The sequence below is a fragment of the Oncorhynchus keta genome, chromosome 5, assembly GCF_023373465.1.
Source record: "Oncorhynchus keta strain PuntledgeMale-10-30-2019 chromosome 5, Oket_V2, whole genome shotgun sequence".
NCBI lineage: Eukaryota > Metazoa > Chordata > Actinopteri > Salmoniformes > Salmonidae > Oncorhynchus > Oncorhynchus keta.
In genome coordinates this window covers 35,695,418-35,712,557 of record NC_068425.1, presented here as the reverse complement: position 1 = coordinate 35,712,557, position 17,140 = coordinate 35,695,418, and the positions used below count along the sequence as shown (strand labels likewise).

The 17,140-nt window shown below is 43.3% G+C and overlaps 1 protein-coding gene across 1 annotated transcript in view; it reads left to right on the top strand.

Annotated features, from left to right (window-relative positions):
- The window catches only part of fbxl16 (F-box and leucine-rich repeat protein 16), a 125,085-nt gene that overhangs the window by 82,001 nt on the left and 25,944 nt on the right, over nt 1-17,140 (top strand). Inside the window, exons 3-4 of the mRNA XM_052520029.1 lie at nt 8,894-9,136; nt 17,081-17,140. The exon at nt 17,081-17,140 is cut by the window's right edge and continues 206 nt beyond it. Of these exons, the coding sequence (XP_052375989.1) occupies nt 8,894-9,136; nt 17,081-17,140 (303 nt within the window). The remainder of the gene's footprint in view (nt 1-8,893; nt 9,137-17,080) is intronic.

Here is a 17,140-nt window from a genome sequence, read left to right as displayed (position 1 = left end):
TATCAGAGTTGTATCAGAGTTGTATCAGAGTTATATCAGAGTTGTATCAGTTATATCAGAGTTGTATCAGAGTTGTATCAGAGTTGTATCAGAGTTGTATCAGAGTTGTATCAGAGTTGTATCAGAGTTGTATCAGAGTTATATCAGAGTTGTATCAGAGTTATATCCAGAGTTATATCAGAGTTGTATCAGTTATATCAGAGTTATATCAGAGTTATATCAGAGTTATATCAGAGTTATATCAGAGTTATATCAGAGTTATATCAGAGTTATATCAGTTATCAGAGTTGTATCAGAGTTGTATCAGTTATATCAGAGTTGTATCAGTTATATCAGAGTTGTATCAGAGTTGTATCAGAGTTGTATCAGAGTTGTATCAGAGTTGTATCAGAGTTGTATCAGAGTTGTATCAGAGTTATATCAGAGTTATATCAGAGTTGTATCAGAGTTATATCAGAGTTATATCAGAGTTGTATCAGAGTTATATCAGAGTTATATCAGAGTTGTATCAGAGTTATATCAGAGTTATATCAGAGTTGTATCAGAGTTGTATCAGAGTTGTATCAGAGTTGTATCAGAGTTGTATCAGAGTTATATCAGAGTTATATCAGAGTTGTATCAGAGTTGTATCAGTTATATCAGTTGTATCAGAGTTGTATCAGAGTTGTATCAGAGTTGAGTTGTATCAGAGTTATATCAGTTGTATCAGAGTTGTATCAGAGTTATATCAGAGTTGTATCAGAGTTGTATCAGAGTTGTATCAGAGTTGTATCAGAGTTGTATCAGAGTTGTATCAGAGTTATATCAGAGTTATATCAGAGTTATATCAGAGTTATATCAGAGTTGTATCAGAGTTGTATCAGAGTTGTATCAGAGAGTTGTATCAGAGTTGTATCAGAGTTATATCAGAGTTATATCAGAGTTATATCAGAGTTGTATCAGAGTTGTATCAGAGTTATATCAGAGTTGTATCAGAGTTGTATCAGAGTTGTATCAGAGTTGTATCAGAGTTATATCAGTTATATCAGAGTTATATCAGAGTTGTATCAGAGTTATATCAGAGTTATATCAGTTATATAAGAGTTGTATCAGTTATATCAGTTATATCAGAGTTGTATCAGAGTTATATCAGTTATATCAGAGTTATATCAGTTATATCAGAGTTATATCAGTTATATCAGAGTTATATCAGTTATATCAGAGTTGTATCAGAGTTATATCAGAGTTATATCAGAGTTGTATCAGAGTTATATCAGTTATATCAGAGTTATATCAGTTATATCAGAGTTATATCAGTTATATCAGAGTTATATCAGTTATATCAGAGTTATATCAGAGTTGTATCAGAGTTGTATCAGAGTTATATCAGAGTTGTATCAGAGTTATATCAGTTATATCAGAGTTATATCAGTTATATCAGAGTTGTATCAGAGTTGTATCAGAGTTGTATCAGAGTTGTATCAGAGTTATATCAGAGTTGTATCAGAGTTGTATCAGTTGTATCAGAGTTATATCAGAGTTGTATCAGAGTTATATCAGAGTTGTATCAGTTGTATCAGAGTTATATCAGAGTTGTATCAGAGTTATATCAGAGTTGTATCAGTTGTATCAGAGTTGTATCAGTTGTATCAGAGTTGTAGTTGTATCAGAGTTGTATCAGTTGTATCAGAGTTATATCAGAGTTGTATCAGAGTTGTATCAGTTGTATCAGTTATATCAGAGTTGTATCAGAGTTATATCAGAGTTGTATCAGAGTTATATCAGAGTTGTATCAGTTGTATCAGAGTTGTATCAGAGTTGTATCAGAGTTATATCAGTTATATCAGAGTTATATCAGAGTTGTATCAGAGTTATATCAGAGTTGTATCAGTTGTATCAGAGTTGTATCAGTTGTATCAGAGTTGTATCAGAGTTGTATCAGAGTTGTATCAGAGTTGTATCAGAGTTGTATCAGAGTTGTATCAGAGTTGTATCAGTTGTATCAGTTATATCAGAGTTGTATCAGAGTTATATCAGAGTTATATCAGAGTTGTATCAGAGTTGTATCAGAGTTGTATCAGAGTTGTATCAGAGTTGTATCAGAGTTGTATCAGAGAGTTGTATCAGAGTTGTATCAGAGTTATATCAGAGTTGTATCAGTTGTATCAGAGTTGTATCAGAGTTATATCAGAGTTATATCAGATATCAGTTATATCAGAGTTGTATCAGAGTTGTATCAGAGTTATATCAGAGTTATATCAGAGTTGTATCAGAGTTATATCAGAGTTATATCAGAGTTATATCAGAGTTGTATCAGAGTTGTATCAGAGTTATATCAGAGTTATATCAGAGTTATATCAGAGTTATATCAGAGTTATATCAGAGTTGTATCAGAGTTGTATCAGAGTTATATCAGAGTTATATCAGAGTTATATCAGAGTTATATCAGAGTTATATCAGAGTTGTATCAGAGTTATATCAGAGTTATATCAGAGTTATATCAGAGTTGTATCAGAGTTGTATCAGAGTTATATCAGAGTTATATCAGAGTTGTATCAGAGTTGTATCAGAGTTGTATCAGAGTTGTATCAGAGTTATATCAGAGTTATATCAGAGTTATATCAGAGTTGTATCAGAGTTGTATCAGAGTTGTATCAGAGTTATATCAGAGTTGTATCAGAGTTGTATCAGAGTTATATCAGAGTTATATCAGAGTTATATCAGTTATATCAGTTATATCAGAGTTGTATCAGAGTTGTATCAGAGTTATATCAGAGTTGTATCAGTTATATCAGAGTTGTATCAGAGTTATATCAGTTATATCAGTTATATCAGTTATATCAGAGTTGTATCAGAGTTATATCAGAGTTATATCAGAGTTATATCAGAGTTATATCAGAGTTATATCAGAGTTATATCAGAGTTATATCAGAGTTGTATCAGAGTTGTATCAGAGTTATATCAGAGTTATATCAGAGTTATATCAGAGTTATATCAGAGTTATATCAGAGTTATATCAGAGTTATATCAGAGTTATATCAGAGTTATATCAGAGTTGTATCAGAGTTGTATCAGAGTTGTATCAGAGTTATATCAGAGTTATATCAGAGTTATATCAGAGTTATATCAGAGTTATATCAGAGTTATATCAGAGTTGTATCAGAGTTGTATCAGAGTTGTATCAGAGTTGTATCAGTTATATCAGAGTTATATCAGAGTTATATCAGAGTTATATCAGAGTTATATCAGAGTTATATCAGAGTTATATCAGAGTTATATCAGAGTTATATCAGAGTTATATCAGAGTTGTATCAGAGTTGTATCAGAGTTGTATCAGAGTTATATCAGAGTTATATCAGAGTTATATCAGAGTTGTATCAGAGTTATATCAGAGTTATATCAGAGTTGTATCAGTTATATCAGAGTTGTATCAGTTATATCCGAGTTGTATCAGAGTTATATCAGAGTTATATCAGAGTTATATCAGTTATATCACATTTATCATTTACATTTAAGTCATTTAGCAGACGCTCTATCCAGAGCGATATCAGTTATATCAGAGTTGGAACAGAGTTGCATCTAAATCTTGTTGGGGGAGAGAGTTATATCAGTTATATTCCTTGAGTTTTCAGGTGTCTCCGGAAGGTGGTGATTGATATCACTGTCCTATCAGTTATATTGTTCCACCATTGGGGGCCAGATCAGCGAACAGTTTTGATATGAGTTATATCAGTGGTAGGGAGTTATAGGCCAGAGGTGGATGAACAGTTTTGGGTGTAGGGCCTATCAGAGCCTGGAGGTATCAGGTTGTACAGCAGTTATATCAGCACCATGGTCTTGTAATCAGCTTCAACTGGAAGCCAGTGGATCAGAGCGGGGTGACGTCAGAGAACTTGGGAAGGTTGAACACCAGACGGGCTGCGGCGTTCTGGATGAGTTGTAGGGGTTATATGGCAGAGGGAGCCCAGCCAACAGCGAAGTTATAATCAAGACGTTATGACAGATTAGGACCTGCAGCTTCCTGTGTGAGGCAGGGTCGTACTCTGCGGATGTTGTATCAGAGTTACCGCCTGATGTTAGTTGAGAACGTCAGGGTGTTGTCCAGGATCACGTTCTTAGCTCTAGGAGGAGGAGTTGTCAAGTGATGGCGAGATCATGGAGCGGGTATCAGAGTTATAAGAGGAGTTGTTCAGCTTGAGGTGGTGATCCGTCATCCACACTCTGCCAGACATGCAGAGATTGGTCATCAGAAGGGGAAAGGAGAAGATTAATCAGTGTGTATCAGAGTTGCAATGATAGGAGAGACCATGTGAGGTTATATCCAAGTGACTTGGTGTATCAGAATAAGAGAGGGCCTAGAACAGAGCCCTGGGGGACACCAGTGGTGAGAGTTGTGGTGAGGAGACAGATTCTCGCCACGCCACCTGGTAGGAGCGACCTGTCAGGTAGGACGCAATCAAGCGTGGGCCAGCCGGAGATGCCCAACTAGAGGGTGGAGAGGAGGATTGATGGTTCACAGTATCGAAGGCAGCCGATAGTCTAGAAGGATGAGAGCAGAGGAGAGAGAGTTAGCTTTAGCAGTGCGGATCCGTGATCAGAGTAAGAGCAGTCTCAGTTGAATGACTAGTCTTGAAACCTGACTGGTTTGGATCAAGAAGGTCATTCTGAGAGAGATAGCGGTTATATCAAGAGTTATATCAGAGAAGGGATACTGGTTGTATCAGACATCGGAGGGATCAGAGGTTTTTCAGAAGGGGTGCAGTTATAAGACGAGTTATATGAGTTGAGTTATGATAAGGGAGAAGTTAAATATCTGGAGAAGAGAGGAGGGGATCAGGGTAAGCGGGCAGGTTGTTGGGCGGCCGGCCGTCACAAGACTGTCATCTGGAGAGAGAGGAGAAAGAGGTCAGAGCATAGGGTAGGGCAGTGTGAGCAGAACCAGCGGTCAGTTTGATTTATAGGATCGGATGTCATCGACCTTCTTTATCAAAATGGTATATCATCTGCAGAGAGGAGGAGGGAGGGAGGGGGGGGAGGATTCAGGAGGGAGGAGAGTTAGTTAGAGGCAGATGCTTGGAACTTAGAATGGTAGAAAGTGGCTTTAGCAGAGACAGAGGAGGAAATGTAGAGAGGAGGGAGTGAAAGGATGCCAGGTCCGCAGGGGAGGCGAGTTTTCCTCCATTTCCCGCTCGGCTGCCCGGAGCCCTGTTCTGTGAGCTCGCAATGAGTCGTCGAGCCACAGCGGGAGGGGAGGACCAGCCGGCCTGGAGGGATAGGGGACATAGGGAGTCAAAGGATGCAGAAGGGAGGAGAGGAGGTTGAGGAGGCAGAATCAGGAGATAGGTTGGAAAGTTTGAGCAGAGGGAAGAGAAGATAGGATGGAAGAGGAGAGTTGTAGCGGGGGAGAGAGAGCGAAGGTTGGGACGGCGCGATATCAGGGGCAGTTGGGAAGTGTTGGATGAGAGCGTTGTATCAGAGTTATATCAGAGTTGTATCAGTTGTATCAGAGTTGTATCAGAGTTGTATCAGAGTTGTATCAGTTATATCAGTTGTATCAGAGTTGTATCAGAGTTGTATCAGTTATATCAGAGTTGTATCAGAGTTGTATCAGAGTTGTATCAGAGTTATATCAGAGTTATATCAGAGTTGTATCAGAGTTGTATCAGAGTTGTATCAGAGTTATATCAGAGTTGTATCAGAGTTGTATCAGAGTTGTATCAGAGTTGTATCAGAGTTGTATCAGTTATATCAGTTATATCAGAGTTGTATCAGAGTTGTATCAGAGTTGTATCAGAGTTGTATCAGAGTTGTATCAGAGTTGTATCAGAGTTATGTGTTGTATCAGTGATGCTATAGCTGTGTGTGTGTGTATTGTGTAATCAGTGTGTTGTAATAATAATAATAATAATTATATGCCATTGTATCTGACGTTTTATCCAAAGCGACTTACAGTCATGTTGCATACATTCTCAGAGTTGTATCAGAGTTACAAGCGCCATGTATCAGAGTGTGTGTCAGGTGATGCTGGATAGTTGTATATTGTGTAATCTCAGTGTGTTGTCTCTGGTGTGTGTAGGTGATGCTGGATAGCGGTGTTGTATTGAGTTGTCTCAGTGTGTTGTCTCTGGTGTGTATCAGGTGATGCTGGATAGTGTGTATTGTTAATCTCAGTGTGTGTTGTCTGGTGTGTGTAGGTGATGCTGTTATAGCGGTGTGTGTATTGTGTAATCTCAGTGTGTTGTCTCTGGTGTGTGTAGGTGATGCTGGATAGTGGTGTAGTATTGTAATCTCAGTGTGTTGTCTGGTGTTGTATAGAGTGATGCTGGATAGCGGTTGTATTGTGTAATCTCAGAGTTGTCTCAGAGTGTGTAGGTGATGCTGGATAGAGTTGTATCAGAGTGTGTTGTCTGAGTGTGTAGGTGATGCTGAATAGCGGTGTGTATTGTGTATTCTCAGTGTGTTGTCTCTGGTGTGTGTAGGTGATGCTGGATAGCGGTGTGTGTATTGTGTAATCTCAGTGTGTTGTCTGGTGTGTGTAGGTGATGCTGGATAGCGGTGTGTGTATTGTGTAATCTCAGTGTGTTGTCTCTGGTGTGTGTAGGTGATGCTGGATAGCGGTGTGTGTATTGTGTAATCTCAGTGTGTGTTGTCTGGTGTGTGTAGGTGATGCTGGATAGCTGTGTGTATTGTGTAATCTCAGTGTGTTGTTTGGTGTGTGTAGGTGATGCTGGATAGCGGTGTGTGTATTGTGTAATCTCAGTGTGTTGTCTCTGGTGTGTGTAGGTGATGCTGGATAGCGGTGTGTGTATTGTGTAATCTCAGTGTGTGTTGTCTGGTGTGTGTAGGTGATGCTGGATAGCGGTGTGTGTATTGTGTAATCTCAGTGTGTGTTGTCTGGTGTGTGTAGGTGATGCTGGATAGCGGTGTGTGTATTGTGTAATCTCAGTGTGTGTTGTCTCTGGTGTGTGTAGGTGATGCTGCATAGCGGTGTGTGTATTGTGTAATCTCAGTGTGTTGTCTGGTGTGTGTAGGTGATGCTGGATAGCGGTGTGTGTATTGTGTAATCTCAGTGTGTTGTCTCTGGTGTGTGTAGGTGATGCTGGATAGCGGTGTGTGTATTGTGTAATCTCAGTGTGTTGTCTCTGGTGTGTGTAGGTGATGCTGGATAGCGGTGTGTGTATTGTGTAATCTCAGTGTGTTGTCTCTGGTGTGTGTAGGTGATGCTGGATAGCGGTGTGTGTATTGTGTAATCTCAGTGTGTGTTGTCTGGTGTGTGTGGTGATGCTGGATAGCGGTGTGTGTATTGTGTAATCTCAGTGTGTTGTCTGGTGTGTGTAGGTGATGCTGGATAGCGGTGTGTGTATTGTGTAATCTCAGTGTGTTGTCTCTGGTGTGTGTAGGTGATGCTGGATAGCGGTGTGTGTATTGTGTAATCTCAGTGTGTTGTCTGGTGTGTGTAGGTGATGCTGGATAGCGGTGTGTGTATTGTGTAATCTCAGTGTGTTGTCTGGTGTGTGTAGGTGATGCTGGATAGCGGTGTGTGTATTGTGTAATCTCAGTGTGTTGTCTGGTGTGTGTAGGTGATGCTGGATAGCGGTGTGTGTATTGTGTAATCTCAGTGTGTTGTCTGGTGTGTGTAGGTGATGCTGGATAGCGGTGTGTGTATTGTGTAATCTCAGTGTGTTGTCTGGTGTGTGTAGGTGATGCTGGATAGCGGTGTGTGTATTGTGTAATCTCAGTGTGTTGTCTCTGGTGTGTGTAGGTGATGCTGGATAGCGGTGTGTGTATTGTGTAATCTCAGTGTGTTGTCTGGTGTGTGTAGGTGATGCTGGATAGCGGTGTGTGTATTGTGTAATCTCAGTGTGTTGTCTGGTGTGTGTAGGTGATGCTGGATAGCGGTGTGTGTATTGTGTAATCTCAGTGTGTTGTCTGGTGTGTGTAGGTGATGCTGGATAGCGGTGTGTGTATTGTGTAATCTCAGTGTGTTGTCTCTGGTGTGTGTAGGTGATGCTGGATAGCGGTGTGTGTATTGTGTAATCTCAGTGTGTTGTCTCTGGTGTGTGTAGGTGATGCTGGATAGCGGTGTGTGTATTGTGTAATCTCAGTGTGTTGTCTGGTGTGTGTAGGTGATGCTGGATAGCGGTGTGTGTATTGTGTAATCTCAGTGTGTTGTCTCTGGTGTGTGTAGGTGATGCTGGATAGCGGTGTGTGTATTGTGTAATCTCAGTGTGTTGTCTGGTGTGTGTAGGTGATGCTGGATAGCGGTGTGTGTATTGTGTAATCTCAGTGTGTTGTCTGGTGTGTGTAGGTGATGCTGGATAGCGGTGTGTGTATTGTGTAATCTCAGTGTGTTGTCTGGTGTGTGTGTAGGTGATGCTGGATAGCGGTGTGTGTATTGTGTAATCTCAGTGTGTTGTCTGGTGTGTGTAGGTGATGCTGGATAGCGGTGTGTGTATTGTGTAATCTCAGTGTGTTGTCTGGTGTGTGTAGGTGATGCTGGATAGCGGTGTGTGTATTGTGTAATCTCAGTGTGTTGTCTCTGGTGTGTGTAGGTGATGCTGGATAGCGGTGTGTGTATTGTGTAATCTCAGTGTGTTGTCTGGTGTGTGTAGGTGATGCTGGATAGCGGTGTGTGTATTGTGTAATCTCAGTGTGTTGTCTCTGGTGTGTGTAGGTGATGCTGGATAGCGGTGTGTGTATTGTGTAATCTCAGTGTGTTGTCTGGTGTGTGTAGGTGATGCTGGATAGCGGTGTGTGTATTGTGTAATCTCAGTGTGTTGTCTGGTGTGTGTAGGTGATGCTGGATAGCGGTGTGTGTATTGTGTAATCTCAGTGTGTTGTCTGGTGTGTGTAGGTGATGCTGGATAGCGGTGTGTGTATTGTGTAATCTCAGTGTGTTGTCTGGTGTGTGTAGGTGATGCTGGAACAGATGCAGGGTCTGATGCACCTGGAGTTGGCCGGTTGTAATGACTTCACTGAGGCCGGTCTGTGGTCCAGCCTGAACGCACGGCTCACCTCGCTCAGCGTCAGCGACTGTATCAACGTAGCAGACGACGCCATCGCTGCCATCTCACAGCTACTGCCCAACCTGTCAGAGCTCAGCCTGCAGGCCTACCACGTAACCGACACAGCCATGGCTTACTTCACAGCCAAACAGGTAGGTTACAATCCTACACACTTATAGAGAGCACACAGCTACTGGTACACACACACACACGTCTTCCCTTCCCCTCTCCCCCGTCCTCTCTGTAGGCCCGCAGATCAGTTCCCCTACCGGCCGGAGGGGCCGCCATTGATCATACATGTCACGTACATTTTTTTGTAGAATTGCATGAAGTTATTATAAAATCGGAAAGTCTTCTCTCCGCTGCCGTGGAAAAATGTGTAGAACTGCAGGAAATGGACCTGTTTTTCCTTCAAGAGAGGGGTCACTGAAAGGCTCATGATGAGTTCAGATTACTGTGGTCCTCTCATGATGAGTTCAGATTACTGTGGTCCTCTCATGATGAGTTACTGTCCTCTCATGATGAGTTACCTGTCCTCTCATGATGAGTTACTGTGGTCCTCTCAGATGAGTTACTGTGGTCCTCTCATGATGAGTTACTGTGGTCCTCTCATGATGAGTTACTGTGGTCCTCTCATGATGAGTTACTGTGGTCCTCTCATGATGAGTTACTGTGGTCCTCTCATGATGAGTTCAGATTACTGTGGTCCTCTCATGATGAGTTACTGTGGTCCTCTCATGATGAGTTACTGTGGTCCTCTCATGATGAGTTACTGTGGTCCTCTCATGATGAGTTACTGTGGTCCTCTCATGATGAGTTACTGTGGTCCTCTCATGATGAGTTCAGATTACTGTGGTCCTCTCATGATGAGTTACTGTGGTCCTCTCATGATGAGTTCCTCTCATGATGAGTTCCTGTGGTCCTCTCATGATGGTCCTCTCATGATGAGTTACTGTGGTCCTCTCATGATGAGTTACTGTGGTCCTCTCATGATGAGTTCCTGTGGTCCTCTCATGATGAGTTACTGTGGTCCTCTCATGATGAGTTCAGATTACTGTGGTCCTCTCATGATGAGTTCCTGTGGTCCTCTCATGATGAGTTCAGATTACTGTGGTCCTCTCATGATGAGTTACTGTGGTCCTCTCACGATGAGTTGCTGTGGTCCTCTCATGATGAGTTCAGATTACTGTGGTCCTCTCACGATGAGTTACTGTGGTCCTCTCATGATGAGTTACTGTGGTCCTCTCACGATGAGTTACTGTGGTCCTCTCACGATGAGTTACTGTGGTCCTCTCATGATGAGTTACTGTGGTCCTCTCACGATGAGTTACTGTGGTCCTCTCACGATTACTGTGGTCCTCTCATGATGAGTTACTGTGGTCCTCTCATGATGAGTTACTGTGGTCCTCTCATGATGAGTTACTGTGGTCCTCTCATGATGAGTTCCTCTCATGATGAGTTACTGTGGTCCTCTCATGATGAGTTCAGATTACTGTGGTCCTCTCATGATGAGTTACTGTGGTCCTCTCATGATGATTACTTACTGTGGTCCTCTCATGATGAGTTCTGTGGTCCTCTCAGATTACTGTGGTCCTCTCATGATGAGTTACTGTGGTCCTCTCATGATGAGTTACTGTGGTCCTCTCATGATGAGTTACTGTGGTCCTCATGATGAGTTCTCATGATGAGTTACTGTGGTCCTCTCATGATGAGTTACTGTGGTCCTCTCATGATGAGTTACTGTGGTCCTCTCATGATGAGTTCAGATTACTGTGGTCCTCTCATGATGAGTTACTGTGGTCCTCTCATGATGAGTTCAGATTACTGTGGTCCTCTCATGATGAGTTACTGTGGTCCTCTCATGATGAGTTACTGTGGTCCTCTCATGATGAGTTCAGATTACTGTGGTCCTCTCATGATGAGTTACTGTGGTCCTCTCATGATGAGTTACTGTGGTCCTCTCACGATGAGTTACTGTGGTCCTCTCACGATGAGTTACTGTGGTCCTCTCATGATGAGTTACTGATGGTCCTCTCTCATGATGAGTTACTGTGGTCCTCTCATGATGAGTTCACTGTGGTCCTCTCATGATGAGTTACTGTGGTCCTCTCATGATGAGTTACTGTGGTCCTCTCATGATGAGTTCAGATTACTGTGGTCCTCTCATGATGAGTTACTGTGGTCCTCTCATGATGAGTTCCTGTGGTCCTCTCATGATGAGTTACTGTGGTCCTCTCATGATGAGTTACTGTGGTCCTCTCATGATGAGTTCAGATTACTGTGGTCCTCTCATGATGAGTTACTGTGGTCCTCTCATGATGAGTTACTGTGGTCCTCTCATGATGAGTTACTGTGGTCCTCTCATGATGAGTTACTGTGGTCCTCTCATGATGAGTTCAGATTACTATGGTCCTCTCACGATGAGTTACTGTGGTCCTCTCATGATGAGTTCAGATTACTATGGTCCTCTCATGATGAGTTACTGTGGTCCTCTCATGATGAGTTCAGATTACTATGGTCCTCTCATGATGAGTTACTGTGGTCCTCTCATGATGAGTTACTGTGGTCCTCTCATGATGAGTTACTGTGGTCCTCTCATGATGAGTTCAGATTACTGTGGTCCTCTCATGATGAGTTACTGTGGTCCTCTCATGATGAGTTACTGTGGTCCTCTCATGATGAGTTACTGTGGTCCTCTCATGATGAGTTACTGTGGTCCTCTCATGATGAGTTACTGTGGTCCTCTCATGATGAGTTACTGTGGTCCTCTCATGATGAGTTACTGTGGTCCTCTCATGATGAGTTACTGTGGTCCTCTCATGATGATGAGTTCACTGTGGTCCTCTCATGATGAGTTCCTGTGGTCCTCTCATGATGAGTTACTGTGGTCCTCTCATGATGAGTTAGATTACTGTGGTCCTCTCATGATGAGTTACTGTGGTCCTCTCATGATGAGTTACTGTGGTCCTCATCATGAGTTAGTGGTCCTCTCACGAGAGTTACTGTGGTCCTCTCATGATGAGTTACTGTGGTCCTCTCATGATGAGTTCCTGTGGTCCTCTCATGATGAGTTACTGTGGTCCTCTCATGATGAGTTCAGATTACTGTGGTCCTCTCTGATGATGATCCTCTCCTGAGTTACTGTGGTCCTCTCATGATGAGATTACTGTGGTCCTCTCATGATGAGTTCAGATTACTGTGGTCCTCTCATGATGAGTTACTGTGGTCCTCTCATGATGAGTTACTGTGGTCCTCTCATGATGAGTTCAGATTACTGTCCTCTCAGATTTACTGTGGTCCTCTCATGATGAGTTACTGTGGTCCTCTCATGATGAGTTACTGTGGTCCTCTCATGATGAGTTGTCCTGTGAGTCCTCTCATGATGAGTTACTGATGAGTTACTGTGGTCCTCTCACGATGAGTTACTGTGGTCCTCTCATGATGAGTTACTGTGGTCCTCTCATGATGAGTTACTGTGGTCCTCTCAGATTACTGTGGTCCTCTCATGATGAGTTACTGTGGTCCTCTCATGATGAGTTACTGTGGTCCTCTCATGATGAGTTCAGATTACTGTGGTCCTCTCATGATGAGTTACTGTGGTCCTCTCATGATGAGTTACTGTGGTCCTCTCATGATGAGTTACTGTGGTCCTCTCATGATGAGTTACTGTGGTCCTCTCATGATGAGTTACTGTGGTCCTCTCACGATGAGTTACTGTGGTCCTCTCATGATGAGTTACTGTGGTCCTCTCATGATGAGTTACTGTGGTCCTCTCATGATGAGTTACTGTGGTCCTCTCATGATGAGTTCAGATTACTGTGGTCCTCTCATGATGAGTTACTGTGGTCCTCTCATGATGAGTTACTGTGGTCCTCTCATGATGAGTTACTGTGGTCCTCTCATGATGAGTTACTGTGGTCCTCTCATGATGAGTTCAGATTACTGTGGTCCTCTCATGATGAGTTACTGTGGTCCTCTCATGATGAGTTCAGATTACTGTGGTCCTCTCATGATGAGTTCAGATTACTGTGGTCCTCTCATGATGAGTTCAGATTACTGTGGTCCTCTCATGATGAGTTACTGTGGTCCTCTCTCACTGTGAGAGTTACTGTGGTCCTCTCATGATGAGTTACTGTGGTCCTCTCATGATGAGTTCTGTGGTCCTCTCATGATGAGTTACTGTGGTCCTCTCATGATGAGTTCAGATTACTGTGGTCCTATCATGATGAGTTACTGTGGTCCTCTCATGATGAGTTACTGTGGTCCTCTCATGATGAGTTCAGATTACTGTGGTCCTCTCAGATGAGTTACTGTGGTCCTCTCATGATGAGTTCAGATTACTGAGTTACTGTCCTCTCGATGAGTTACTGAGTCCTCTCTGATGAGTTCAGATTAATATGGTCCTCTCATGATGAGTTACTGTGGTCCTCTCATGATGAGTTACTGTGGTCCTCTCATGATGAGTTACTGTGGTCCTCTCATGATGAGTTCAGATTACTGTGGTCCTCTCATGATGAGATCAGATTACTGTGGTCCTCTCATGATGAGTTACTGTGGTCCTCTCATGATGAGTTACTGTGGTCCTCTCATGATGAGTTACTGTGGTCCTCTCATGATGAGTTACTGTGGTCCTCTCATGATGAGTTACTGTGGTCCTCTCATGATGAGTTACTGTGGTCCTCTCAGAGTTCTTACTGTGGTCCTCTCATGATGAGTTACTGTGGTCCTCTCATGATGAGTTACTGTGGTCCTCTCATGATGAGTTACTGTGGTCCTCTCATGATGAGTTACTGTGGTCCTCTCATGATGAGTTAGATTACTGATGGTCCTCTCATGATGAGTTAGATTACTGATGAGTTACTGTGTCCTCTCATGATGAGTTCAGATTACTGTGGTCCTCTCATGATGAGTTACTGTGGTCCTCTCATGATGAGTTCAGATTACTGTGGTCCTCTCATGATGAGTTCACCTGTGGTCCTCTCATGATGAGTTACTGTGGTCCTCTCATGATGAGTTACTGTGGTCCTCTCATGATGAGTTACTGTGGTCCTCTCATGATGAGTTACTGTGGTCCTCTCATGATGAGTTACTGTGGTCCTCTCATGATGAGTTATTACTGTGGTCCTCTCATGATGAGTTACTGTGGTCCTCTCTGATGAGTTTACTATGTTTTGTGGTCCTCTCATGATGAGTTACTGTGGTCCTCTCATGATGAGTTCAGATTACTGTGGTCCTCTCATGATGAGTTCAGATTACTGTGGTCCTCTCATGATGAGTTACTGTGGTCCTCTCATGATGAGTTACTGTGGTCCTCTCATGATGAGTTCAGATTACTGTGGTCCTCTCATGATGAGTTACTGTGGTCCTCTCAGATGAGTTCAGATTACTGTGGTCCTCTCACATGAGTTACTGTGGTCCTCTCATGATGAGTTTGATTCACTGTGGTCCTCTCATGATGAGTTACTGTGGTCCTCTCATGATGAGTTACTACCTCTCATGATGAGTTACTGTGGTCCTCTCATGATGAGTTACTGTGGTCCTCTCATGATGAGTTACTGTGGTCCTCTCATGATGAGTTACTGTGGTCCTCTCATGATGAGTTACTGTGGTCCTCTCATGATGAGTTACTGTGGTCCTCTCATGATGAGTTCAGATTACTGTGGTCCTCTCATGATGAGTTCAGATTACTGTGGTCCTCTCATGATGAGTTACTGTGGTCCTCTCATGATGAGTTACTGTGGTCCTCTCATGATGAGTTCAGATTACTGTGGTCCTCTCATGATGAGTTACTGTGGTCCTCTCATGATGAGTTCAGATTACTGTGGTCCTCTCATGATGAGTCAGATTACTGTGGTCCTCTCATGATGAGTTACTGTGGTCCTCTCATGATGAGTTACTGTGGTCCTCTAATGATGAGTTACTGTGGTCCTCTCATGATGAGTTACTGTGGTCCTCTAATGATGAGTTCAGATTACTGTGGTCCTCTCATGATGAGTTACTGTGGTCCTCTCATGATGAGTTCAGATTACTGTGGTCCTCTCATGATGAGATCAGATTACTTTGGTCCTCTCACGATGAGTTCAGATTATTGTGGTCCTCTCATGATGAGATCAGATTACTGTGGTTCTCTCACGATGAGTTCAGATTACTGTGGTCTTCTCATGATGAGTTCAGATTACTGTGGTCTTCTCATGATGAGTTCAGATTACTGTGGTCCTCTCACGATGAGTTCAGATTACTGTGGTCCTGTCATGATGAGTTCAGATTACTGTGGTCCTCTCATGATGAGTTCAGATTACTGTGGTCCTCTCATGATGAGTTCAGATTACTGTGGTCCTCTCATGATGAGTTCAGATTACTGTGGTCCTCTCATGATGAGTTCAGATTACTGTGGTCCTCTCACGATGAGTTCAGATTACTGTGGTCCTGTCATGATGAGTTCAGATTACTGTGGTCCTCTCATGATGAGTTCAGATTACTGTGGTCCTCTCATGATGAGTTCAGATTACTGTGGTCCTCTCATGATGAGTTACTGTGGTCCTCTCATGATGAGTTACTGTGGTCCTCTCATGATGAGTTACTGTGGTCCTCTCATGATGAGTTCAGATTACTGTGGTCATCATTGGTCCTCTCATGATGAGTTCAGATTACTGTGGTCATCATTGGTCCTCTCATGATGAGTTCAGATTACTGTGGTCATCATTGGTCCTCTCATGATGAGTTACTGTGGTCCTCTCATGATGAGTTCAGATTACTGTGGTCCTCTCATGATGAGTTACTGTGGTCCTCTCATGATGAGTTACTGTGGTCCTCTCATGATGAGTTCAGATTACTGTGGTCCTCTCATGATGAGTTCAGATTACTGTGGTCCTCTCATGATGAGTTACTGTGGTCCTCTCATGATGAGTTACTGTGGTCCTCTCATGATGAGTTCAGATTACTGTGGTCCTCTCATGATGAGTTCAGATTACTGTGGTCCTCTCAAGATGAGTTCAGATTACTGTGGTCCTCTCATGATGAGTTACTGTGGTCCTCTCATGATGAGTTACTGTGGTCCTCTCATGATGAGTTCAGATTACTGTGGTCCTCTCATGATGAGTTACTGTGGTCCTCTCATGATGAGTTACTGTGGTCCTCTCATGATGAGTTACTGTGGTCCTCTCATGATGAGTTCAGATTACTGTGGTCCTCTCATGATGAGTTCAGATTACTGTGGTCCTCTCATGATGAGTTACTGTGGTCCTCTCATGATGAGTTACTGTGGTCCTCTCATGATGAGTTACTGTGGTCCTCTCATGATGAGATCAGATTACTGTGGTTCTCTCACGATGAGTTCAGATTACTGTGGTCTTCTCATGATGAGTTCAGATTACTGTGGTCTTCTCAAGATGAGTTCAGATTACTGTGGTCCTCTAATGATGAGTTCAGATTACTGTGGTCCTCTCATGATGAGTTCAGATTACTGTGGTCCTCTCATGATGAGATCAGATTACTGTGGTTCTCTCACGATGAGTTCAGATTACTGTGGTCCTCTCATGATGAGTTCAGATTACTGTGGTCCTCTCAAGATGAGTTCAGATTACTGTGGTCCTCTAATGATGAGTTCAGATTACTGTGGTCCTCTCATGATGAGTTCAGATTACTGTGGTCCTCTCATGATGAGATCAGATTACTGTGGTCCTCTAATGATGAGTTCAGATTACTGTGGTCCTCTCATGATGAGTATAATCCTAAACCTCATTATCTCTCTCTCTCTCTTTCTCTCCCTGTCTCTTGCTCTTGCTCTTTCTCTCTCTCTCTCCCTGTCTCTTGCTCTTTCTCTCTCTCTCTCTCTCCCTGTCTCTTGCTCTTGCTCTTTCTCTCTCTCTCTCCCTGTCTCTTGCTCTTTCACTCTCTCTCTCCCTCCCTCCCTCCCTCCCTCCCCCCGTCCCTCCCTCCCTCCCCCTCCATCCCTCCCCCTCCCCCCCACCCCCTCCCTCCCTCCCCCACTCCCCCTCCCTCCCCCCACCCCCTCCCTCCCTCCCCACACTCCCCCTCCCTCCCTCCCCCCCCGACCCCCTCCCTCCCGCCCCCACTCCGTCCCTCCCTCCCCTCAGGGCTACACCACTCACACGCTGCGTCTCCACTCGTGTTGGGAGATCACCAACCATGGTGTG